Source organism: Peromyscus californicus, unplaced genomic scaffold, assembly GCF_007827085.1.
Source record: "Peromyscus californicus insignis strain IS unplaced genomic scaffold, ASM782708v3 Scaffold_20__1_contigs__length_68692818, whole genome shotgun sequence".
In the NCBI taxonomy this organism is placed as follows: domain Eukaryota; kingdom Metazoa; phylum Chordata; class Mammalia; order Rodentia; family Cricetidae; genus Peromyscus; species Peromyscus californicus.
The window spans coordinates 18,385,939-18,413,781 of NW_026294503.1; the positions used below are offsets into that span (position 1 = coordinate 18,385,939).

Genomic DNA, 27,843 nt, shown 5'->3' on the forward strand with positions numbered 1-27,843 from the left:
CCGTGACTTAAGTGTACCATTACTTGCCTCCCTTCAGGATGTAAATAAACTCTAGGAATGCAGAGGAATTTGTTGTGTGTATGGACTCCAAACACCATGCCTAGGTTTAGAATTACCTTAAGACAGAGCAGCCTTTCAACACAAATTGTCAGATAATGGTCACTATTATTCATGTGGCTACTGAACTTAAAAAAACTCACCTAATTAGCACAGATTATTCTAGGTAAGGCAAATTAAATATGTGGCTGTGTTAACTTTTTCAGTCAACATTTCTCCACCAACTGAATATATCCAAAATGTACAGCTTGAAACACAATTTTTATTAGAAAAGTTATACATAACATAGCATCAACTATTTTCAAGAACAATATTAAACCCAATAAGCGACAAAAACCAGACTAACAAAATGTGTAACAAGAAACTAATGACCTTTCTATAATCAAGCATCCGATTATCTACAATGTCTTTTTACAAAGGGGATATCCATGGTTTACAGGCACGTCGTATTGAAAATAAAACTGCAAGAGCAATTTTATACAATTACCATTCTCAAGAAACTGAATCATTAAAATAGTGATTACGAGTTCACAAATTTAAAATATTTCACATAATTTTAAATTACTGCGTATACACGGAAGTCTTAGTTTTAAAATTGATTTCCCCCCCATAAAAGTGCCAACACTTAAGCTAGAACTTTCAACATAATTTGCCCTACAAAGTGAAGACATATTCTGATATTCATACAGTCACATAATTTCTGGTGCTATCTGGATCTGTTAATAATAAAGCCTTTATCTGGATGTTTTTCTCCATTTAAATTATAGGAAACTGATACAGGATTATAGTTGCAAAGCTATTAAAATAAGTTTCAAATACAGGAGTGTGCAGCATTGGAAAGAGATCAGTACTAACATTTATAATAAATATCAGAGAAGCCATTAGTTTTTACAGCACTGTTTGCTTAGAGCAAAGTCAATCTGGTGTAGTTTCTCAAGAGTCTGCCCTTCAGCAGGCAGGGGAGTTTCTATTTTCATGATCTCATTACTCAAGCAAACATACTCAAGCATCTTTGAAAAAGTGATCAGCAGCTCTGGAGTCACACCACTGTAGAAGTCTCTCATCTCATCCTTCTGAGCTGCACTAATGTCAGAGTTCCTAAGACTCACACGGAATGATTTCAGAACAGTCCAAGAGGATCAGTCACAACACAATTCACAAATTCTTGCTCATTATGGAATTACTTTAAAACATGATCAAGAAGACAATTGCGATGCTTCATGTGCCATCCCTAGGTACAGTGGTTAACCAGACTGCTGGTGTCACTGATGGGAAGACACTTTCTCTTCCTGTCAAGGGACTCAAACCATAGCTCTTAAAGTGTCAGGCATTTTCCTAGGCAGGTTTTCCTTCCAACACAGTAATGGAAACCTAACATAAAAATGGGGACTTTTGACTGTTACTCCATATTATTACATGCACCAATATTGCACACATCTGTTCTTTGAACTGTTATGAATCTTCTGGGTTCTTGGGGTAATGTTTTCTCCAGGAATACAAACCCAACCCAAATAAGCAGTTTCCCTTAAAAGATGGTGGACAAATTACAAACACTGGGGGGGAAAATGAAGAAAGAAAAGGCAAAGATTTTGTACAAACAGAAATCTAAAAACTTTCTTAAAGGGTTTTGGTGCCCTACACACGGGGGCAATTTGTATGTACTAGTGAGTAAACACTAGCTCTAAGCTTCTAGCTCCTCAGATAATATGGAACCTTGGTCCAGGGGTTGCAATGATGTCACTGTATGGCTCTTCCTGTGTGAGCTCGATGGCTTGCTGCTTTTTAAGAACCAAAAAGCTGTAGAACTTCGCTGCAGCCTGCTTTCTGTTTGTGTTTCGACACAGCTCAAGCAAACTGATAGACTCGGCCCCAGTTTTAGCAAGAGCTCGCTGAAATAAAACAAAGCAAAACAGATGAATTCAAGGAACTCACACAATAAAGTAGCAATTGGATGACACAATTTTTGTTTTGGTAAAAATAAACTACATCTGGTTGGGGCTGGAACTGGACATTCATACTGAGTTACACATGAGTGATTCTCATGTTATTCAATACGGTAAAGGGCCATAACATATTACAACATATCTAAAGGCAAAAAAAAAAAAAATTAAGTTCAAGAAGTAAGCAAAGTTGCCTCAAAATAGATGTGAGACAACAAAAATAAGCACTTAGTGAATTTACAGTGAAAACAGAAACAGAATCAAACCAGTCCCACTTCAACCCACCAAACGCTAAGTCGTCAGTTCTTCAAATCCACTGTAGGAAACCTTCAAAGACTTGCTGGGAATTTCATTTTGCTCAAGCCTCATCTGTGTCTGGCCTGCTAACTGACACTCTGACTTCGCACACTAACGTGCTCAATGGAAATAAGAAAACACAAACGCACACAGGAGTTCTCTCTATCACAGCATCACAGATCTGCTTTTCAGGATAACCATGGCTACGTACCCTAGATGCTTCCTAGGTTTACTCCCGGCTCTACAATTCATGCATGAAATTTGAATACTTCAAAACAGTGCAGCCCTGGCAACACTTGCAAAGGTGTGCCTCGAGGCTCTAGCTGAGTAGGGCTGCTGGCTGGGAAAGGAATCCCTGTAGACTGTGCTGGCATACCTGAAGGCCATGAAGCATCTGCTGAGTCCTTTTGTTCCACCTCCTTTCTTCTTGATCCTGGTCACCCCCTGACGCATCTTCATCCTGAATAAACGAACACAAGTTGAAAAAAAAAAAAACAAAACCAGCTCTGCTCAAATGAGAGCAGCATTTCTCTATACCTGGAAAGCTTTTGGTTAATACAGTCTGACCCATCTACAGAAAACTGTAATCCTGCTGCTTCAAAATCATTTGCCATCTACTACAAACTTTGAAATTTATCTTCCTGATCACAAAGAAAAGTACTTGCAAGCAAACATTTGAATTTAATGTCTCGGTCTACATGGATGTGGTCTACCTAGTACAGGCCATGGTTAAGAACCTTGTGCCAGGCTCAAACCACATTAAGTACAATGCTTCTTTCAATTACACATAGCTCAGGCAAATGAAGTATGTCTGGCTATTTGATGTCTGGGCCACAGGTGGAAGGTTAGACCAGAGGCTGGCTTTAATAGCAGTAAGAATTAAATATTGACCATAAGATAATAAAAAGCAACCAGAAGCAATTCAGAAGTCTAACAACAATCTGCAAGGGCAGTCCTATCTTTCCTCCGAGGGAAACGGGAATTACAGCACAGCATAAAATGTGATGTACTCAGTGATTCACGGCCCTAAGAATTTAGTTCAATTTTGATTCTAGCTGAACAGTTTCCATCGCTCTGATGCCCAACGTGAATTGGCTTGGCTTAAACATGTAAAGTCAGGGCGCTTTTCTAAACTGGGAATGGAATGTCCTCATTGTAGCTCTTTAGTGTTCTTACCTCCTCCTCTTCTTCCTCTTCCTTTTCTTTCTCTTTCTCCTTCTCCTTCTCTGGCAGAAGCTCTAACTCTGGTATCAGCTGACAGATATTTGGAGGCTCTTCTGGGGGGAGTTCTACTGGTGGTACCATTTGCTCTACCTGCTGAGGCTTAAACAATAAAAGAAGGCGATTCAAGATCCAGGTTTTAATGGTAGCGTCTTTAAAATGTAGGATCAGGTCAACTACTTTACAGTAACTGTCCATCCTATGCTTTCAGAAAGAGCTCTGAACTCCGCAGCAGGTAACATGGAAAAGGGCACCTGTGCTCTCAGATTAATATAAATATCTGAGAAGATTAAAAAAAGTCTTTAAGAAACTACCAGGACAGAAGTCACTGATCTGTGACCTGTTCGGGTTTCTGTGCTCAAGGAGAAAAGGGCTGTTACCGACAAGTCCTTTCCACCACAGGGCACAGAGAAAGTTCTCAAGGCTTGAGCAACAAGCTGTCCTGTCAGTAGTGTATGATGAAGGCTGGAATAGCCCAATGTTACTAAAGGCCTGCTTTCCCAATTTATCCCACAGACTTCAAACTGGAAGTGCTAAATGAAGCAGTCACTTATCCACTGTTTTTCAACAAAGAATATACCAATTATTTTAAAACTTGTCCAGTACTGGAGAGATGTAGAATTTTCAAATAAACCAGTACAGGTTTAGAGCCCACTGACCTCACACCGACTAAGGTTACTTATTTTGAACCATTATGAAGCAAGACTATTCACAAAGAATCAAGACGTCTCTGCTAAGTTCATTAACATCCTTTCCCACATACAATAAAAAGATTGTGCTCCTAAATTCCATTGCTAGTCTTATGGATCCATTCCTTGCCATTCTTTGCCTAAACCAAGACACTCCTAAATCAAAGACTCCTAAAATGCCACTTGGAACTAACTGCATGATCATCTCCCAATGTTTCCTTTACTTACAGGTATCACGGGCTCTGGGTCAATCTGTTCAGCTTTTCGCTTAACTCCCTGAGTGGGCGGTGGGGGCATGGTGGATTCATCTAGGTTTGTTCTGCTGGCCTCCATCACTGACTCCTGGAGGCGGCTTGGCTCCTCCAAAATGGGCTCATCTGCAATTATCACAAGAAAAGAATTTGGCTTTTAACAGTATTCAAACAACGTGCTTTTAAAATTCAGTGAGCACTGTACCAGGATTACTCAGTCAATAACAATGCAAGTCTAACGGCCAGGGAGAAGTCTTAAATGTGGTTCACTTCCCAGTCCTATGCAGACAACCCCTTTAATTATCAAAGCCCTACAGCTTCCCGAAGCCGAGTTTCTGGAAGGAGAGGAGATACACGCATCTCCACAACCCCAAACGAGCACACCCCTTCATTCTACACCATGGTTGCTTTGATAGCACAGAGGTGAACTTGACGGCATTTCACGCTTCATCTGGGAAGCCTCTCAGCAGAACTGACCGATGACATCACGTTGCTGCTGCTGCTGTTGCTGCTGTTGCTGCTGCTGCTGCTGCTCCTCTCTAGGAACCTCTGGATTCTCAAACTCCTTGAGGAACTCATCCAAATTATCTGCCTCTCCTCCTTTCCTCCTTTTCCTAAGGTCTTCTGGTACAAGTGGTGTAAGACAGCGTGTGAAGAGCTATCAAAAATAAGCAACATTATCAACTATAAAATCACACTAATTAAAGACTAACTAACTTGTATTTTCTATTTTCATTAAGGAATGTTTTAACATTTTATAACCAGTAATCAATATAAGCACATTTTAGTATTTTTACTTACCATTCTCACACTTCATTCCACCTTAAAATTATTTGAAATACAAGTGTTCAAATTATAACTGCAGTCATTTCAGAAAGTTGAAAATAACTGTGTCTGTTATTAAGCTTCAAGGTTTTAAATTTATTTACCTGCAGTTATTTTCATTGATAAATTGAACACTCTGTCACACAACTGCAGTTTTATATTGTGCTTGTCTTCACATAGCTTAACTACTATGGGAAATTTTACAAATTACCACACAATATAGTCTTACTTATTAACAAGCACGTAAAATATGCAACTATTTCATGAATGAAGAGCATCTCACAGTTTAAACTACAAATAGCAATGTAATAAGCATATTAGCAGAAGTTTTTCCTCTTCAAATCTACTGAATCACAGACTAATTTTTTTGAGATTTTTAGTAGCCTACATTCATTATAAGAAAAATGGGTTTACTATGGTATTTTAACACATGTACATGATCTAGTCCTTCTACTCCAAGTCTCTTTGAAAGTCAACCAAGTATAGTGAGTTTAATCAGGGATGCACATGTGAGCACAGGTGTGGAGCTAGTTATCCAAACATAGGTGTATTACTAGTCGCTGTGCCGCTGAAGAAATACCTCCTTCCAGAGAGTAAACGTTTTTACAGGCCTTCTTGAAAACTGTGCAGTACAGAGCAGCCCATCATACCCTTGCTGCTTTGGAGTACTGTAGAGAAAAGTCAACTGTTTCTCTACATTTCAGCTTATAAGAGTCATAGCCTAGCGGCACCATTTCTAGCAACAGACACCACAAAAACTTATTCTGCAGTAGTTTGGGTTAATAAATTAAAAACTTCTAATTAGTATGTGTTTGGGTATTTTTTTTGGGGGGGGGGGGGCATAGTTTCCATAAAACTAAAGCATGCCAATCTAAAACACAGTGTATACTAAGCACAACTTAGTACAGGGAGCTGAGGAGAATGCACTGTTATTAATAATGGCATTCTGCACCTGGAAGAACCCTTCCCAGAAACACTTGGGCAGGGCCGAACTCAGCACACTGTGATGTAAGGGAGGAAAGAGAAGTATCTGGTCAGAATGTAAAGTAAAGGTTTAGAAGCCAATGTTCCTAGAAGTCAACTGCACACAAGAGAAACCTCGCCAGAGGCACTACTACCTTCAGTAGTCTGTTATTCCACAAAGGCTGTGCCGGCAAAGAGAAAAGCTTTTCCACTCCTCCGGTCTCTTTCCACATCATCAGCTTCTTGGTGGGCGGGGCCAGGTCCAATGTTGTAACAATATCCGAATAATCACTAAGTTGGGCTCTAATTGTCTTACTATCCAATTCTTTGACACTGTCAACAATCAGTTTCCTCTTCCTCTTGGCTTTTGTTTCTTTGACTAGAACAAAAGAATGTAAGGTCATTTTCCCGAGAGGCCAGCCTGGCCCATTCTCCCCCTCATTCTGCCCTGGTCATTATCTTCTGCTTTTCTAGACACAGATCCTAGGAGCATGTCTTCACGAAGACAGTATGTCTTAACTGATATATTTTTAAGCATTATTTACTTTACAACAGAGATGTTCACTAGAAATTTGCTGAATGCATAATTAAGTTCATAGATTTTTACCATAAAACGGGGTAAAATAAAAAAAGAGTCAAAACCTTGAAGCCCACGTAGCTTTATTCTGAACAGTCCACATACCACACCTGTCTGACATGAACTGAAGTCCTAAGTTCTAACATTCTTTTCTTTTGAAATCATGCTTATTTTTTAAACAGTCTTTGCTTTCTGAGAATATAATTATACTATTTCCCTCTCCACCCTCCCCATGTGTTCCCCCCTTTCTTTTAAATTCATGACCCCTTTTTAATTGTTACTGAACATATGTGTGCATGTACACATAAATATAGCCTGCTCAGTCCATATAATGCTACTTGTATGTACACATGTTTTCAGGGTTGACCATTTGGTAGATACTGGTCAACTTCTGACATTCTTTTCTTTTTTTGTTTTGGAGACCAGGTCTCACTATATAGCCTTGACTGGCAGGGAAGTGATATGTAGACCAGTCTAGTCTCAAATTCAGAAATCTACCTACCTGCCTTTGCCTCCCTGGTGCTGGGATTAAAGGCATGTGTCGTCAGCATGCCTGCCTAGTCCTTTTCCCCCTCCAAAATGGGTTTCTGTTTAATTCTGGCTGTCCTGGCATCACTCTGTAGACCAGGCTGGCCTTGAACTCAGAGATCCGCCTGCCTCTGTCTCCCAAGTGCTAAGATTAAAGGCGTGCACCACCATCACCCACTGCTAGGTCTAACATTTTTAAAATGTGACTATGAGAAGAAACTAACTTCATTCATGGTGCTTCATTTTTGTTTAAAACAGGCCAACTACTTATAGGAGCTGTAGAACGCTCAGTGTCAGCAGAGTAGTCAGAGGTGCCGAGAAATGGTTTGGTACCTTGTTTGGCTGTATGTATTTGGCTTTTATTGTATAAGTTATGATTCAAGAACTGCAGCCATGTAGAGCTGACCGACAAAGGAGAAGCAGCCCAGGGCCAGGCAGAGGGCCTGGAAACACCATCATGACGCCCTCACCTATTGGTGTCAGTCCATACCACTTTGGAAAGAAGGCAGTGCATTACCTGCCTCTTCACAGAAACTTCTGGGATGAAATTTGATCTCAGTCACACTTTATCGCCCATGTTTTATAACAAAGCACTCAAGTTTAAAAAAACATAAAAAGATGCTATATTGTGGGCCTCTCTCCACACCTGTCCTCCACCCAGAGTTGCCTCTCTTCCCCCAAAGTGAAATATCATTCTCAATTCCTAGATTACTCTCCAGAGAAAACCCAGTCATCACATTCTTACTAGAAACACACTTTTTAATAAAGGTATTTGGTCTTTTCTTGGTGTGTGTGTGTGTGTGCAGGAGCACAGATACGTGCAGGTCAGAGGACAATTTGGGGGTGCCGGTTCTCTACTGACTATGCAGGTCAATTCAATGAACTCAGGGCCTCAGGCCTGGTGGCAAGCCTCTTTATCCACTGAGCCATCTCGGTGACCCAAAATTACTGACGTTAGTATGCGAGAACCCCCAAGGACTAAAATACAGTAACAAAAAACCTGTTCTGTAATCTTACACCTTGCAGCTCACTGTACAGGTCTTCCACAAGACATCAAATATACTGGACAGAGAGAAGACTGAGATAGACCAACGTGTAAGATGCAGCAGAGGAAAACAGCACCTAGGACCTGCTGTTCTACACACTGTGGAATTGAGACTGACTCACCAGTTATATCAATGGGCTCCAATGCAAAAGCCTCTTCCTCATTTGGGACAAGTGTTGTCTGGTCAGTCATAGTTGGCATCGGTTCAACAGGATCCACGGAATCAGGGCTATCAGGCCCGCCCACTGTAAAAGCAACATGGTCATGAAAGACTTAGGTTTAACATGTACACCCTACAAATGGAAAAGGGAATCCTGTTTAGGAAGTGTAACAAAACCCCATGGGTTTTAAGAAAACGACTTGAATATTTTCCAGGCAGCCCTTGCAGAGTTCAACTCCATGTACCAAGAGGGGACTAGAACAGTTGCCCACACTGAAAACCCAAGAACTAGCCACCAATCCTAACCAAGTCAGTCAAGGGCAGTCACAATCTACTAAGAGGAAGACGTGTGCTAGCATCCGCTCTGGCACATGTCTTGTGCTTCGCCACCACCCCAAGAATCCTGACACATAAAATGCTCACTGGACACGTTGTCATCTTCATCCATGTCATCGTGAGCGGGCTGCTCTGGCAACATGACCCCTGCCTCAGACAAGGCAGGGGGATCGTCAAAGATGCCACCATCATTATTACTTATAAGTTTGTCATCTGAAATAGAATGGAAAAATAGAAAACTGTTAAAATCTGAGAAAGAAATGCTGAAACCACAATAACTAATCCAGGGAAAAAACTACTAGGCTTAAGGGGATTAAATTTAAACTGTATTCAATTTGTATCTGTTTCTCTCAAGATAGTTTGTAAAGGCACAAAACACTTAGTATTTGAAAAAATTTCTGTCCACCACTATTTTTTTGAGACAAGATTTCTCTGTGTAGTTTTGGTGCCTGTCCTGGATCTCGATCTGTAGACCAGGCTGGCCTCGAACTCACAGAGATCTGCCTGGCTCTGCCTCCTGAGTGCTGGGATTAAAGGTGTGCACTGCCACCACCCAGCCTGTCCACCACCTTTATTTCTAGTTCATATATCCATCAACCATCTACTTATTAGATATCAAACACAATAGCTTGAACAACCAGTGGACTTCAGAACTCTGACAAAAGCATATATACAAAGCTAAATATTTTTTGGCTAGTTTTCTAGAAAGTTTTATGAGACAATTGATCCCAATTCACCCATTTGTCTCTAGATAGCTGCTTAGGACTCAGAGTTGGTGATTATTCTGAAACAGAACCAAAGAAAGAAATCGCAACCCACCTAATATACCACCATCATTTCCTTCTCCAAAATTATCATCTTTGTACTGGTCTTCATATTCTAAATGGTTGATTTTCTCATTCAGATTGCTGGTGCTCTGCTCGGGCTCCAAGAGGAGGTTAGAAGCACTGGTGCTGACTAACATGTCGTCATCCTCAAAAGCACTGCCTTCTCTCATTATTTCACGGTCATCCATCCCAAAGTCACCTACACACACCAAATACGTCATTAGTTGTGAAAAGCCAGAAACGCTGCTGTTAAAAAAGCCGATGGTTTATTACAGTTGTGGTGTTACACCGCTTACTGAAGTCTTATTTAGTAGCAAATATTAAAATATCTGGTTTAAACACTGTACCCCTGGGGAATGTCTAACAAAACTCAGACTTGCATCTAAACTTAGGTTATCAGGACTTGTAGAAGGTAAACTGAACACGCACAATTAACACCGACTTCACCTTTGATGTGAAGTGCTGCCATCCAGCAAAGAATGTGACTTCCTGCCAATCTGACCACCTAAGTCTTTGAATAATGTGCACAGTAATGAATTAACTGTTCCAAAGTGAGCATCACTATAGCACTTGGACTTTCCACACTTGGAGTACAGGTCCTCTCGCTGCGTGGGGAGCAAGAGCAGCCAACCCCAACTCCGCTACTTCGATGGACATGGTGCCTCACACGCAGTAGAAACGCAAGTTGTTGATGGACACGAGTTAGAGACATTAAGGTTTTTTTCTGTCCACAGGGAAAAAAGTGTAAGCTATCCTTTGTAACTCCTGGCAATGTAACAATATAATCAAAATCGAACTAACGATTAGCAATTGCCTTTACCGAAATCATTTTCCTGTAGGATACTGATGTTCCCAACTTCTTCTCTCATGGTTATCTCTTCCACTCTGCTCTGGTTCAGGCTGAACTGCTGGGCGACATCGATGTCACTTTAAAAAAAGTTCAAATACACATTATCAAGTTTCACAAAGTATCCCAATTTTCTCTATATACCCTATCAACTTTGAGAAGTCTAATGCTTTAGTCAACAAATCTCAATATAATCCAAATATGATTTGAACATTAATTTGTATTTAAAATTTTACAGTCATTAATGATAGGTTAGCAAAATCAGTTCTGAACCTTAGGGGAACTGTATGAACTCTAAACTTCCTTGTGTTTCTGAAACGTGTTTATCTACTAACAAATAACCATCTCTTGTATAATTTAAAAGTACATGTTAATCATTGATGAGAACCCTACGGCAAATTCAGAAAATAAATGATGAATAAATGACAAAGGAAAAAAAAATAAAAGATACGAAGCTGGAACCCTAAAGGACTGATGTTTATTCGATGTATCTACCAAATGTAGTCTGCAGACTTCATGTAGCCTCAAACCAAAAAGAAAAACATCTACATCTAAAACCTAGAGGGAAGGTGCTGAGACAATGGAGACATTTCAATGCTGATTGGATAGATTAAGAATCACTAGTATTTCTTGTACTAGGCATGGTGACACACGCCTTTAACCCCAGCACTCACGACTGGGAGGCAGAGGCAGGTGGATCTCTGTGAGTTCGAGGTCAACCTGGACTACAGAGCAAGTTCCAGGTAAGGTGCAAAGCTGCACAGAGAAACCCTGTCTCGAAAAACCAAACCAAACCAAAAACACATAAGCTTTGCCTAAGTCCATCAGGATTCTCAAATTGTAGCTATGTTGGATGTTGATACACACACAATTTTCCCAGAGAATTGTTCCTAACTGTACATCTTATAATTAAGAACAACACACTCTTAAGTAAGTATATTTGCTTTAAGTGGCTCGTAACTCAGTATCAAACACTAAAGCATCAAATACAAGTGGAAGTCAGCAATCCACTAACAACTTAAAAGGTGAGGAATTAGGAAGAGGAAGGGGACTTAGGAGGAGACACAGAGAGACATACTCTAAGTCTGGCAGTGGCTGATCAAAATCATGAAATTCTTCAGGTAGAGTAATGGCATTGTAAGCTGCTTCCCGATTTTCCTCAGGTAGATCGACAACACCTGGAAAAGAGATCAAGCTTGAAGGCCTCGCTGAGCACAGATTACATGTGGGTCAGAGGGAACAGGACATTAAGTTCCTGAGGTTATAGTCAAGAAAGCTGGTAGACATGCAAAGTAACGCTTGCTTTTCTGCTGTCTCATTTCCACGAGCCACACCACTTGTCCTACAAAAATAGTCCAGGCACTGACACTAAGCTAAGGGCATGTCAACAAACCAACATTGTTAGTTTTCTACTTTTACCATGAAATTTATGAGGGGCAATATGAAGGGTTGCAAAGGAGTTTAGTAATAAACATACGTTATCTTAATGTGATCATGTTTTCCTTGTGTGCAGTGTGGAAGCCAGAGGTCTGGGTTAGGGGACTTCTTTCTTGAGGCAGGGTCTCTCATTAATCTTGAAGTTCAACCTAATGCTGGACCAGATGTAAAGAAGTCCCAGGGATCCCGTTCTTCCCCAAAACTGGAATTACAGATGTCACTGAACCCTGTTTTTTGTTTTCTTATTATGTGGGTACTAAACTTATGACCTTCATGTTTAAAGGGCAAGAAAATTAAGAACTAAGTCATCTCCCTAGCTCAGTAGTTGGTATTTTAGGAAAAGTAACACACAATTTTAGCCATGCTCAAAATTTTCCGTGATAAAATATTTAAAAATAAAATGACAAGCTGGGTGGTGGTGGTGCACACCTTTAATCCCATCATTTGTAAGGGAGAGGCAGGTGGATCTCTGTGAGTTCTAGGCCAGCCATGGCTACACAGAGAAACCCTGTCTCGAAAAGCCAAAAATAAAATAAAGTGACAAATATCAAGGAAAAAAAAATGACAGTCTATTTAGCATGCTATCTATAATAAGCACATTTTATTAGAAAAAAATACTATGTAGTCTACTGTCATGTGTTAAAATAGATGTATTAGAATACAGCCTTAATACAAGCTGTTATATAGAGAGCGCCCCCCCCCATGCATTCAAATTCTTCTTACTTATTACTTATTCCTATTGAGATAGGATCTCTCCCTCCACACACAGCTCACAGGTTCTCAAGGCTAGCTGTCAGAGTCCCAGGGATGCTACTCCCCAGTATAGGATTAGGGGCAAGTGCCGCCATCCTCAGCTTTCCCATGGGCACTGGGGAGTGATCTCAGGCCCTCCACGTCTGCTTGCAGGCAAACTCAGCTATCCTCAGCCATACTCAGATCATTTTTAAACAGAGTAACAGCTCATCAGTCAAAATGATAGACTGTGAATTCAGAAGAATACTCTTCACAGGTACTATTTACTTTGGTTGGTAGAATCCAATTCTAGAACCAAATCTACCCCAAACAAAACAACAGCAACACCACCACAACAAAGAACATTAAATAAAATGTCTCAGGATTAAAAGTGCATTCGATTTTAAAAGTACATCAAAACTTTCAGGACAAAAACCAAACCAAAGCCCACAATTGCCCTTTCTCAGTCATCTTTTAAAATTCATCACACATCTCCTAGTTTTCAACATCTCACTCTGATGTCTCTGCTGTTGTATTCCAGTCGCTTTTGCTTCCCTTTGAAGGATTCCTTATGTCGCTATGAACACAAAAGACCCCTATCTAGAACACGTGTTTAGCAGTTTCCATCCAAGGTCTGGGAAACCCCACAGGTTAAAGAAAGGCACACTACCTGGCCTGAAAGCCATCTTTATCTTAATAAATGCTTCGTTACAGTCTGCGAGGAGGTACTTGGCTTTCCTGTGATAGATTCGGACAACTCCCAGGAGGAGGTGTCCTGATGTCCGGAGCGCCATCTTCACCTGAGTGAGATATGAAATTCAACGTTCCTTAAACATTAGAGGTAAGTGTACTTTATTTATAGGGACTTTTCGGTTTTTCTTATATCCTGTATGATTTAAAGTTGGCTAATAAACATTTGCACCTTACCATTTACTGCCCTAACCTATGAATTCTTTGAGCAGCTCCCTTAACGAAGACTAAACAGTAGTAATTCGTGAATTCACTTAGACATAATGGTAGCCATGAACAGGAAGCAAATCTTCCCATGGACTTCACCCAGGAGAATGTGAACTGTGATTTTGTTACAGAAGCAAACGTTCCCAGCCATATAGTGATTATTTCATCGCTGTCTGTTACAACTTGTTATTGACCAGGCATGCTTATACACTCCAGTCAACTAAGAAATAAGGGTGAAGTCTGCCAGGGAATTTCTGAGAAAGACTGAGAATAACAGACTGTCTTTGTCCTTCTCCCTTTCCTGCTGTGAAGAGAGAGAAACAGACAGGAGTCAATGAGCAGGACACTGAGGCTTTGGGATGTCTCTGAGCTCCTGAGCCAATCAGATCTGCCTAGAACCTCCCTTTAATATATTTCCTTTGTTAAGCCACAGTTCATTACTTTCTATTACTAGATTAGAAGACACAATAATGACCCAAATAGACATACTATTAATGACCTAAACATAAGTATTCAAAATTCTCCTGGTTATAAGAAAAAAAGTAATTTAAAGAATGTAAATATAAACTCATAGAGTTTCCCAGATGGTTTTTCCAAATCGTACCATAAACTTAAGCTTCCCAAGTTCTATGGTAAAAATATGTTGTTAATACCGTAATTCATGACATCAAAACATCGGCTTTTCCCTTGAGACTCAAGAGGGCCAAAGCAACAGCCTTTGGCTTTTTTCTCTTTTTTCCCTCTCCCTCCCAAGGGTTGAAGGAAGGGATCCATCCTCACTGTTCAGAGGCATCCACTCCCTCCCCTAAGTCAGGCTGAGAAGGAACCAGCCCGCTCTTCATCCCCTCCTGATTGGTTTTCCCCGCCCATTTATTTTTTGTTTCCCTTCTACCTCCTCCCAACACCTCTGAAGCCATTTTGTGAACTGTCATGTGCCACCTGAGCCTCCACTAAAAACAAAAGCAGACTTAAAAAAATATGTTGCTAAAACATATGCCTAAAATTAAATTATATGCATTGTTACTCAAAGTATGTAAGTTAGATGTGTACACTTCATCTTTCTAGGACTCTATTTGCAATCTAGTCTCTGTATTTATGGTTATCTTATGTGTTTTAAAACAAAAACAACAAATTTGCCAGTGTAAATTTTTAGACATGTCAAATTATAACAAATCTCACCAAATCTAGGACACAAAAATATCCCACCCCTAACTAATGGAAAAACAATCTACGGGTATGTGGTCTAAGGGATTTTCAATTACAGATGGTACCGCTACCTAAGAAAGACATCACATGATCTCTTCCTTGTCTAGAAGGAGCAACTTCCAAAGTGTGTAACTTCCTTGGACAAAGGGCTTTCTTTTTGAACTAGTTTGGTTAGAGTGGGTAAAACGAAGCAAGACATGCTTTCAAGCAACAGGATATAAAAATAATTAAGTATGGGGCTGGAGAGATGGCTCAGAGGTTAAGAACACTGGCTGTTCTTCCAGAGGTCCTGAGTTCAATTCCCAGCACCCATATGGTGGCTCACAACCATCTGTAATGAGATTTGGCACCCTCTTCTGGCCTGCAGGGATACATGCAAACAGAACACTGTATACATAATAAATAAATAAATCTTAAAAAAAAAAATTAAGTATGAAGAGCAGAGACTGTATGTTCACGCAAAGGTACCTGGTCTGGCTCTCTTAAAGTAGAGTAAGGAATTCATGGAAGCCTGCAGTTCCGGACAGAGCCACAAGTCTGACACAACCTCAGTAAGTAAACCATTTCCTCACACGAAATGCTCAATAAGGCAAACCACGTTCCAGGTCAGTCCACCATGGCATTCTAATACAGGCAAATCAAAAGCCTACCTAGAATGACTTAACTGTTTGAGTGAGTAACTTGTGCTGCCCCACAGTAATCTTTTACTTTACTACCAAACTACCTCCATGTCTGGTAACACAGTCACCTATCAATCTCAGCCTTTCTGAAGTGTACCAAGCACTCTATATGTACTATAAAAAGCATCCTTGGGCTGGGTGGTGGTGGCGCACGCCTGTAATCCCAGCACTCGGGAGACAGAGGCAGGTGGATCTCTGTGAGTTCGAGGCCAGCCTGGTCTACAGAGCTAGTGTAGGACAGGCTCCAAAGCTACAGAGAAACCCTGTCTTGAAAAACCAAAAAAAAAAAAAAGCATCCTTTAAGCTGAAGTACTCTCAATATTTATGGATGCTAAAGAAAAGCATGCAGTCCAGTTTCTACTTATCACAATGAGCACATTAAAAAAAAGAAAGAAAAGAAAACCTGTCACATTCCCATATAACTGGACCAGCTGTGTAAACTAGTACAACTGGAAGCCTACTGTGTAATATTGAAAGTTTATTAATTAGTCCATCAACTATCTTCCTTAAAGAAAGCTAGTGGGGCCCAGCCCCTCGATAGCCTTCACCCAGAGTTCCAGAAGAGACGCTACCGGCGGCAGATTAAGGACAATTTAAGGATATGATGAGAGATTTAACAAGAAACGATTACTATATGGCTGGCTACCTGTAGGCTTCCCTTGCTTCGAATATACAGTCGCAGTTGTTCCACAAGTTCCATTTCACACGTGAATAAACGAAGTAGACAAAAATCACTAGCATCACACCTACCTTTGGCGAGATGATGCTTTCCACACTGCTCTCTAAGTTACACTCAAACACATGGGCTTTGGTTAGCTTCTTGTCCCAATGGGCCGCCAGCCAAATTTTGGCCAGAGGCCCTCTTTTACTGAGGACAAAATGTGCGTAGAACATTTTTCTTGTTTGCTTTCAAACAGCAAGAAACCTGAGGAGAGAAAAAAGTTATTAAGTTTCATATGAGGATAAAATATTTATTAAGACATGTAAGAAATGAAAACTCTAGTTTCCTACATTGAGTATGGGCACACAAAGCCTGAAAGTACAGTAAACATTTTATAAAATAATCCCATATTTTAATTTGAGGGCAAGGCCCATCTCCAAGTATGAAGATGTACAGGGAAAAGGGTCAAATCGCTTTTATGACCGGCTATTGGAAAGACTGTCATCAAAAATCTTATTCTAAATCCAACCAAGTATTAATCCTACTTCTAACCTAATTACTGATAATAGACACAGTTCTGCTTATTGGCTAGTATCTAGAAGTAAAGAAAGAAAAATGTCTAAGCCTAGCATATATGAGGCCTTGGGCTCAATCCCCAGTATCGCAAGGAAAACAATCACCAAACACAAACTACCAAGTCTAAGAAAGCTGCCTGCACAGGCAGCCACAAGGACCCGCTGAGCAGAGCCCTTCAGTTCTTCTAAGCAAAACCAAGGAGGTGGAGTCATCATATCTAATTTTTACATTTTTTTGTTTGACTATCTAAACTTTTGCTTTTATGTTATTTAACTTTCCCCTTCACAGAAGATGTTAAATTCCCTCCTTGGTCAAATGAATTTCTGCAATGCCAGAGGCCTTTTTTTTTTTGGTGGGGAGTGGTTTGTGTGTGTGTGTGTGTGTGTGTGTGTGTGTGTGTGTGTGAGTCAAGGTATCAAGACTGAGATTCTCTATGTTTTCTCTGTGTAGCTTTGGAGCCTGTCCTGGAACTCACTTTGTAGACCAGGCTGGCCTGAACTCAGAGATCTGCCTGTCTGTACCTCCAGAATGCTAGGATTAAAGGTGTGTGCCCCCACTGCCTGACCAGAGGCCTACTTTTAAGAAATAAAAGTGTATCTTTAATAAAATATGACTAATTTTGGCTTAAAAAAAAACCCTTCTGTTCAAAGTCAACTCTTTTTAAATTTATTTTGTTGTACGTGTGTGTTTTGCATGAATGAATCCACAACATTCGTATGTCTGGTGCCTGTGGAAGTCAGAAGTGGAAGATGGTATCAGATTCCCTGGAACTGGGGTTAGGGATGTGAGCTACCACGTGGGTGTTAGGAATTGAACTTGGGTCCTCTCCAAGAGAAACAAGCACTCTTAGCTACTAAGCCATATTCCCAGTCCCTAGTTTTGACTTCTTAATTTAGAAATGATTACAGATTCACAAATAGCTGTTAATAGTGTTGTCTTCCGAACCCAGGCAGTGACACTGGCCTAAGGTGTATCTGTGTGCCATCATGCTGCACTGGCTTAAGGTGTCTCCATGCCATCATGCTGCACTGGCCTAATGTATCTGTATGCCATCGTGATGCACTGGCCTAAGGTATCTGTATGCCATCGTGATGCACTGGCTTAAGGGATATCTCTATGCCATTGTGATGCACTAGCTTAAGGGATATCTCTATGCCATCATGCTGCAGTGGCTTAAGGGATATCTCTATGCCATCGTGCACTGGCCTAAGGTGTCTCTATGCCATCGTGCTGCACTGGATTAAGGTATATGTATGCCATCGTGATGCACTAGCTTAAGGAATATCTCTATGCCATCATGCTGCACTGGTTTAAGTTGTTTCTATGCCATCGTGCTGCACTGGCCTAAGGTATCTGTATGCCATTGTGCACTGGCCTAAGGTGTCTCCATGCCATCGTGCTGCACTGGCCTAAGGTGTCTCCATGCCATCGTGCTGCACTGGCCTAAGGTGTCTCTATGCCATCGTGCACTGGCCTAAGGTGTCTCTATGCCATTGTGCTGCACCCATAGCTGTCTGTGTACTCCTCACTACAAACAGGACACACAACTATTCCCCCTACCCTGCCTCCTAAAAGCCCTGTCAAATAACACTCTACATATCTCATTTGGGTTATTTTTATACAAACAACACAATTACTTAATTCACACAGAATGGGCTTTCTCTCAGATTTAGCACAAGGTTGCTGAGCTCCATTCACCTTACCATTTATCAATAGTGTATTTTCCTTTATTGTTGAGAGCATCTACTTAGCCACTCACCCACTGAAGAACATTGGGCTATTTATTACGTTGGAGCTACTGCTGCTAAAGCTGATGTACATATTGTATGCACACTTACTGTCAACCAAACTTTTCTCTACAACCAACGTTCTCAAGTGTAGTTGCTAGGCAGTACAGTAAGAGTACATATAGTTTTATACAACGATCATAACAGTGCATGTTTTAAAACCATAGACAAGATTATTCTAAAATTAAAACAGAGCAGCAAAGCAGCTAGAAACGCTAACACAACTTCCAAACTGGACAGGAAAACGGGAAGAGTAAGTCCACAGCTGTAAGTCAACACCATGGTACTGGCAGAAAGACACCAAACAGAGAACCCAGAAGCAGACATGTATGGATCTCCAGCTGATTTTTCACAAAGACGAAGAAGCAAGTCAACGAGGGAATGATAAATACTGCAACAAGCAGGGCTGGAGTGACTGAGTCCACAGACCTAAACAGAACAGAAACAAACTGCAAAACCAGCAGAGCTGAATCTGAACCTCACAATCATTATTCAGAATATTAGATTCTATGCACCTGAGCACTGGGATAGAGCCACTGTGCATTCACCAAGCTGCCTGCTCTCTGGAGTAAAAGAACACTATGGAACACATTCAACAAAACCTACAGACAGCAGAAGTCTGAGAGTTTAGTTTGAAATCATTCCATCTGGCCATCTTAACCCCAATTTACTGTGTAAGAAACAAACTGAATCTAAATGAAAATCTCTTAAAAAATTAGATCACAGCCTTAAATGTATACTAGAGCACTTTTAGAAAAAGGTACCGCCGGGCGGTGGTGGCGCACGCCTTTAATCCCAGCACTCGGGAGGCAGAGCCAGGCGGATCTCTGTGAGTTCGAGGCCAGCCTGGGCTACCAAGTGAGTTCCAGGAGAGGCGCAAAGCTACACAGAGAAACCCTGTCTCGAAAAACCAAAAAAAAAAAAAAAAAAAAAAAGAAAAAGAAAAAGGTACCAATGGTATGGGACAAGTATTTTTAGACGTAATACTACACTATCAATAATGCACACTGTAAACTGGCCTTCATTAAATTAAAATCTTTCTTAATTTAAGACTGCTGGGAACTCAAACTGAGAAAAAGTTATAAATCCCATTATCTGGCTAGAACTTGAATCTAGAACATGTAAGGAACCATCATGACTAAAAGTAAAGAAAGAAAATACAATTAGAAAGTGAACAAAATGGAAATTTCATAGCAAAGAACATCCCAATTAGAAACAGGAACATAAGAAGATATTTAGTAACTCTAAGCCACGAGGAAAATACAAATTAAAGCCTCATGAGTTAACCAATGTACCCTTACCACAAAGGTTTAAGTAAAAACAAGGGCAACATCAAATGCTGGAGAATATGTAAACATTTTATAGTAGCTTACAAAACAACAAACAAGAAAAGAGTAACTATAATTCCAAATTTCCAAATAAAAGGGAATGGTAAATTTTAAAATGAAAATTTGCTTACATTTTAACTGACAACATGCCCATTCTTTCTATTGATGAAAAGAAACTGTTTTAAAGGTATCATAGCTAGATTTCCATGTATGCCAAAAATATTTGTGGTAAAGAAAAATGAAATATTCAGGTAAATGGGGAGAACTAGCAAAGATCATATTGAGTGAGGTAACCCAGACCAGAAAGACAATTGTTCTCTCTCATGAGGCTCCTAGCTCCAAATCTTCAGATATTAACCTGGAGTAACTGCAGAAACCAGGAAAGTTAAGTGGAGGGTGGGACAGAGGAGAATAGCGGAGTGTAAGTGATCTGAAGGGGGAAATGGAAAAAATGGAGGGGGGCGTTAACTAGGGAGGAGGGAGGGGATAAACACAGGAGGGTAAAATAACAGTAAGGATGTCTGAAAGTCATAAGGAATCATAGTATTATCTACCTAAAATTACATACATACGTAAGTTGTTATAAAAAATATACATATATAATTTAAATGAAAATTTCACATCTGGGCTGACAATGCTTTCTCCAAGAGCCGAAGACCACCTAACCAAAACTCCACCACAGGCAGGAGAAGCCCTCCTGTTTTGAACTGTTGGTCAGGGCTGTCCAAGAGACTCCCCTCAATCATTACAGATTATGGCTACTGCCCTTGGTTGTCCCTCATTGCTAAGGACACCATATACTCTGAAGGCTGGGCCAAGGCCTCCAAGCTGGACTTCACCTGAAAGCCTCCAAAGGGGAGCAACTAACAGTCCTCCCTAGCTATGACAGCCATGATCCACAATGATGACCAGCATGGCACAATAACTCCAAGGGTGCAGGAGTGGCACATACATCTTGGCAGTAACCAATAGCTCTCTGCTTGGACTTAAGAGGGAATCATGCCTGGTACTGGAAACCTAGTCAGTCCCAGGGGCTGGTGAAATCATGGATCTTGGAGGAGAATCTGCAACCATCGTTTTTGTAAACCAGCACAATTCCACTGCAGTCTAAATAATTGCCCTTGGATCCACAGAGAAATGCAGTTCTCACCCCTCATCAAGGAAACTTCTCTTTGCAACAAAAACCATAAACAGAAAGCCACAACCCACCAAAATACATAATAGTGGAGTTCAGTCCCAAACGATACATCTACAACACAACTCTTGCACCTAAGGCTCAGAGATCATTGAGGAAAGGAGACAGATTTTAAAAGCCGGAGGAATCGAAGTTTGCTGTGAGACCGTGTTTACTAGAAAATGTCAGAGGCCACACCCATGAAGTCTCACCAAGATGGCTGCCAAAACATGACCTGAATAAGGACAACACCAACAGACAAGCTAACATGGAAAGAGGAAAGCTTATGAGCCCTAGACAAAGAACTAGAGGCAGCTAAGGAATGCTGAGATCAGGAGAAAGTCTTCTCCAAGGAAGAGTACAGCAAATGGCCAGCCCTGAACACACACATACAAGTAACATTATACAGACTGGGCAGGTTTTATTTTTATATTTAGGAACACACACACACACACACACACACACACACACACACACACACACACATGCATGCATGCACACACCTCCACAAACAAAAAGAGTCTGTGAATTTAAAAGAGAACAAGGTGGGGCACACGGGAGGCTTTGGAGGGGCGAAAGAGAAAAGGGAAAATTATGTATTACTTTGTGGGAAGTCAGTGTGGTAGCAAGACAGAAACAGCCAGGTTTGCCCCAGCTCCCCTTTTCAACACTTAATACTGTAACCTTTCTACCAAACATCAGGTTGAGAACTACAGAATACTATAACAGAAAATATTCAGATCAAATGTTATGCGCTGTATTAAATAATACTTCAAGAGTTACGTTTGCCACTTAGTATTTTATGTAAACAGTATGCTTACCATAATTAAAGGGAGCCTTTCATTTGCAAATCTGAGTTTCCAAACATTAGAAAGTTTGTTACAGCAAAACCTTAACTATCCCTAGGTGGCGCACGCCTTTGATCCCTACACCTGGGAGGTAGAGGTAGGGGGATCTCTGTTAGTTTGAGGCCAGCCTGGTCTACAGAGTCAGTTTCAAAACAGCGAAGGCTGTTACACAGAGAAACCTTGCCAAGAAAAACCAACCAACCAACCAACCAACCAACCCACCCTAGAGAATTTATAGAAACTCAGTATGGCCATGTTTTCTTAGAAATGCAGTCACTGTTCTACATGAAAACCCCAAAACACTGTGTTCCAAATAAGAGAAAAACTTGCTACAACATTAGCAAGTAGGCCACGTGAGTTACTTCATAAATGCTTCATAAGAAAATAGGCTATACCAACTGACCTCTTAATTAAGAAATCTAAAAAACTCTTGAGAGTCTAGGAAGTAAAACTACCAGCATGTTTGAGCAGGTGTCAGGCGTTTATGGCAACACTTCAGCTGCTGTCAGGGCTGTGCCTAAAGCATTCCAGCTATGCAATGGTAGATTCCTAAATAGATTCTGGCATGGGTGGGAGATGGTAAGTAAAGCAGAGGAGTACTAAAATTAATCTGGGAAACAATTAGTAACAGGAGAGCATTCTATGAAGGGACGACAGAACGACAGTGGTCACTCCATGATGGCCACTATCTGAATAAAGAAAAATCCAAAGGATCATTACCCTTTACCCTTAGTAACACAAACCTTTTAACTTTAAAAAATGGTTGTTTAACCTATAGAGATTTTGGAGATTCTAAGTTGTGTTGATCCTTTATAAAAAGCCTCTTACATTTATTTGAAGGCAGAGCAGAGCCTGTCAAAGCAATGACTTGAAATCAACTTTTTCTAAAGCAGCAACTTATGACACTTATTTAGAACATACTCACTAATGCAAAAATAAAGCAGTTCTATTTATCCCAAAGAAGAAAAGTCAAATTGAAGCTCACATTTCTGCTACATGTCCATCATCAACAGTATTTCACTCACCTATTAGGAAAGTGATGAATAAACTAATACAACCTCTTTGAAGAGCAATTTGGGAAGGTCTTATGAAATTTCACATTCATGCTTTCTGGACAGAAACTACATTGCCAATAATCAATATTAGAGATATACTTGGATCTGTGTATCATACGTGTGTGTGTGTGTGTGTGTGTGTGTGTGTGTGTGTGTGTGTGTGTGAGAGAGAGAGAGAGAGAGAGAGAGAGAGAGAGAGAGAGAGAGAGAACACATGAACGAACTACAAAGCACCAAATGTTTTGACAAATTTCCTAATGACTGTAAACACCAGCCCATCTTACAGAGGAATAGAGTACACAGGGTAAGTATATCTTCTAAGTGCTTGATGGAAGTGTAATTTTTGTTGTCTTGTCAGCATAACTTACTCATTATTATCTAATTTATCAAAACACCACAAAGAATCAATCTATTAATAAGTGACTTGAAAACAAACACATCTATACAACAGAATGCAAAGCAGCCTTACGCAATGTCAGCTTGGTACTAATAGGAAGAGGTCCAGGCCAAACTGAAAATACTGGTGGAGGGGGTCTCTGTTCATAGAGTTGCCTCAGTTGCCCCTTCCCATCTAAAAGTTCCATATTCTTAGATTCAGCCAACTACAATGGGAAATATTTTTTAAAAGTTTGCTGTACTGAACATGTACACCTTTTATCCTTTTCATTATTCCCTAAACAATACGGTGTATCAGAGAACTTAAGCATCCCCAGAATTTCTCCCCCTTGGTACGGGAGAAAGTTGTAATCTCAGAGGCACAGTGTGTCCTGGAGCCAACTTCCTACAGATACTAAGGGCCCTCTCAAATTTACATGAACACCTGTGTAACTCAGAGCTATTGCAGGCTTGGTTCCAGACCATTTCCACTGAGTCAAGGGAGGCTTTGGTTTGTCGATACATGTAAAGTTAACTGTTTTAGGATGTTAATTGGACAACAGCTTTATGTCTAGGAAAACAAGGTGTGTAGCTTAAGTAAGCAATATTTTACTAATCAAAACTGATCTAATCATGATCCGAATGTTTGAAAAAAACCTATCTACGGGTTGACTCGATAAAGGGTTCTCACAGACCTTCCACTGGTTTAACAAACAAACAAAATCACCACAGTAAATATGAAAGGCAACAAAAGATGTACAGCACTTTAATCCATGGTTGGTTAAATCCACCTATAGGGAGCCGATGAACATGTAGGGTCAAGTGTATATACTTAGGAGCATTTACACAAGCACAACGTATCTGTGGCGTACCTATGAAACTGGTGACAAGTTACCTCTGGAGAGTGGGCTGCACTTTTGTACTATTTTGCGTGTATTCATGAATGTCATTTTTTGGGGGGTGGGGGTTTCGAGACAGGGTTTCTCTGTAGCTTTGCGCCTTTCCTAGAACTCGCTTTGGAGACCAGGCTGGCCTGGAACCCACAGAGATCCGCCTGCCTCTGCCTCCCGAGTGCTGGGATTAAAGGCGTGTGCCACCACTGCCTGGCTAATGAATGTGATTTTTTAAAAACTTGGGCGTACCTATATTACCTTTCCAGAATAGAAACTGCCACACTAGGAGTCAGGCATAATCCTGATTTGCATTAGTTACAAGTTATACTTTTTTTCCCCCAGAGCTGAGGACCGAACCCAGGGCCTTGCGCTTGCTAGGCAAGCGCTCTACCACTGAGCTAAATCCCCAACCTGCAAGTTATACTTTTTAACTGTTATGTAGTTCACTTTTCCTATTATAAAAACACCTACAGATGATAGTTGGGTATTTTGCTAACTCTGGAAAACATCAATACATAACTCAATGGAATACCTAAATAAAAATGGAGCCATCAGCTAGTGGCATGGAAGGTTTTTGTTGTTTTTTTTTTTTTTTTTTTGAAGCTGAGGATCAAACCCAGGGCCTTGCGCTCAAGCGCTCTACCACTGAGCTAAATAAATCTCCAAGCGCTCTACCAGAGCTAAATCTCCAACCCCTTGTTTTTTGTTTTTAAAGGAAAAGAAGATGTGTCTAATCTGCACATTACCATTCAATTCTCCTTTGGTTAGTCAGTTCTAGCTTGAAATTCAACTCCTTCCTTACCTAGTTATTTGTAATGGATAAGAAATCATTTCATGTCTAAAGTTTAGCCTTGGCCTGGTGGACTCCTGAGTCTGAGGCAGGAGGATCTTCAAGGCTAGCCTGGGCTACATATTCAGATTCCCCCAGCTCTCTCAACAACAATTAACAAAATATTACAACAACAACAACAAGACGTCCGACTTTTAGCTTTTTCAACTACATAGTGGACATAATATTCATCAGGTACAATGAAAATTAAATGGAACAGCACATGTAGTGCCAAGCAGACGCAAACAGTGGTCTCAAAAAACAACTTGACCCGTTAGCACCTATAAGACAAAACGAAAAACACAGTTTCTCCAACTATTCGAGTGTAAAGTATTTCTCAGACTATGCATGATTTGCTAGGTCAGAAAAGAAATTCCCAACTTACTTGTGTCTAATACAGAAAGCACCGTGTCCACTTCTTCAACACCCCTGTAACTTCGCAAGTACAAACCCCAAAGTCATTCAAACACTGGACAGGGCACGCGCCCTCTCCAATGCCTTCTCAAAAAAACGTGGCTTCCAACATCAAAGGTATTTATAATTTAAAAAGGCGGCTTCGGTCTGTTTACAAAACTCTGTCGCCTCTCAGTCCGCTGGCATTTGATTTTTAATAGGATTTTTGTACCCCTGGGGGGTGGGGGTGGGGGAACAACGCTTATCCCATATAGTTTAACGGGAGTAAATATTAACTTTCTCTTGTAAAGAGAAGCCGATATGCAGAAGTCACTTCCATAAACCCTTCGAACGCTGAACACAGCTTAGCAAATCAGAGAGCCTGAAGAAATCTTCTACAGCGTTTCCCTCTTAAATTTGAAGGCAGCTTGGTCTAGCTGATCACCTCGATAGTGTCACCTTACACTATCCCTGGCAGAGCATTCTCAAAAGCGTTCCTCTGCCACGAAAAAGGCACCCAGCATCAGAGCGTCTCCACAACACTCGATTCTTAATCATTAAAAAAAAAAAAAAAAGTTTAGAAAAGTTAAGGGGAAAACCAGTTACACTCATGTCCCAGAAAGCAATGTTACTCGTGTTTTAAAACAGTCTGTCCAACTTTTGGGATTTCCGAACATTAAAAAAAAAAAAAAAAGCAAATATTCGAAAGAAATCGCGTCGGGGAGACAGCACACTGGCTGGCGAGCCTCCCTGGGCCCTGCGGCCACCAAATGCCTGGCGCGACCCGGACCTCGGACCCCACACCCGGTGCACCGCGACCGCCCAGGATCCTCCTCCCTGCCGGCTCCCGCCCTGACCGAGTCCCGCGTCTTTGCGGACAGCCATTTTCCCCCCGAGGGGGCGGCCGGATCCCGAGAGCGGGCTCGTTCAAACCTCCCTCCTCTCCCCGCAGCAGCCGCCCCGGGTTTCTGCAGTCCGACCCCTGCCCAGCGGAGGGGCTTTTGTGGGCCGCGGAAGGGAGCGGAACCATTCGTAACTCGGCAGGCGGGGGAGCACGGCCCAGGCGGCGAGGACCCCAGGCGAGGGCGGGCCCCGGGACTCGGCGGCCCCCGGCGCGCGGGGTGGCTGGGTGCTGCACCGGGGCTGGCAGCACGCGGAGGGAGCGCGGTGCCGATCGCCTCCCGCCGCCGCTCCCGGCCGCGGGGCCCGCGCCCCGACAGCAGCAGCAGCAACAGCAGCAGCAGCACGGCGGGGAAGAGCAAGGGGGGGAGGGAGCCGGAGCCCAAGGAGGGGGTCGGCCCGGTCGCTTACCTGTATCTCCGCGGGGAGCTGGGAGGGGGTGGGTGGCCCGGGGAGGGGGAAAAGGGTCGGGGGAGGGGGCGGGGAAAGGGGGAGCCCTTGTGCGGTGTAGCCTCGGAGCCGCTCCCGCCACCGCCACGGCCGCCGCCTCCTTTCCGATTCACTCAAACAAACAAGATGGCTGCCGTTACGGCGCGGCTCTTCCGGCCGCCCAAATCCTTGGTTCAAATCGGCAGGATGTTTACGGTCAAAAACGTCCCCCTGCGCCTGCGCAGCCCGCCGGAGCCGCAGAAGGGGCGGCGCAGGCGCGCTGACCACTTCCTCGTCTTTGGACCACCCGCCTACCGGCCGTGGAGCAGGCGCAAAGGTTCCTAGCCGGGCTTCGCTCAGCGGCGGAGTCCGCGGGGCGCGCGTGCGCAACATTGGGCAGCGGTGTAAATATTTGGGTTTAGTTTTTTTTTTTTTTTTTTAACGTGGGCTTGAGTTAAAGCGTATCGTCGCTGTTGGTCGGTTTTCTGTGGGCCCGGCAAAATAGTTGTTTTAATGACTTTGTAGGGACGAAGGAAACCAAACTCTTAAGCTAGTCGCCGGAAGAGTAAGGACTACTTGGTTCAGCCAGCCTGTTTATAGGCAGTCTTAGGTTTGCAACAAAACGTGCCAGCAAGGCTCTGGGAGAGTTTTTTCAGAGTAGACTACTTCTACACGCAGTTCTCAACCTAACCCTGGTTTCCCATTCATGGATTCTCATATATGTTCTTGGATGTTCCCTATAACTACATTCGATTCTTTTGAACAGATGCTCTGGCTCGATACACGCATTCATTTCTTTGTACTCAAATGCCAATTAAATTTTACTGCCTGAGTTAGCTGCTGATAGTATCACTTCTATTTGGAAACACCTGATGAAGGCGCATCTGTCAACTTTAGGGAATTTGTTTAACAAACCATTGGCAGGACAGATTTCACCTTTCATTTGAAAATAATCTATTTTTCATTTCTGACTACTCAGTAATGACTGGTATGATTTGATATAATAACTATCTGAGAAAC

At 41.7% G+C, this 27,843-nt stretch overlaps 1 protein-coding gene across 1 annotated transcript; it reads right to left on the bottom strand.

The window, feature by feature from the left end:
• Nucleotides 1-299: 299 nt before the first annotated feature.
• On the bottom strand, nucleotides 300-26,930 carry Rad21 (RAD21 cohesin complex component). The gene is made up of 14 exons (XM_052747803.1): nucleotides 26,806-26,930; nucleotides 16,326-16,500; nucleotides 13,403-13,532; nucleotides 11,642-11,741; nucleotides 10,537-10,643; nucleotides 9,709-9,915; nucleotides 8,977-9,102; nucleotides 8,516-8,638; nucleotides 6,399-6,622; nucleotides 4,933-5,113; nucleotides 4,433-4,581; nucleotides 3,471-3,617; nucleotides 2,671-2,754; nucleotides 300-1,946 (listed from the first exon to the last, which is right to left on the bottom strand). The coding sequence occupies exons 2-14, from the start codon at nucleotides 16,467-16,469 to the stop codon at nucleotides 1,755-1,757; spliced, it is 1,914 nt and encodes a 637-aa protein (XP_052603763.1). The 5' UTR covers nucleotides 16,470-16,500; nucleotides 26,806-26,930; the 3' UTR covers nucleotides 300-1,754.
• Nucleotides 26,931-27,843: the final 913 nt, after the last annotated feature.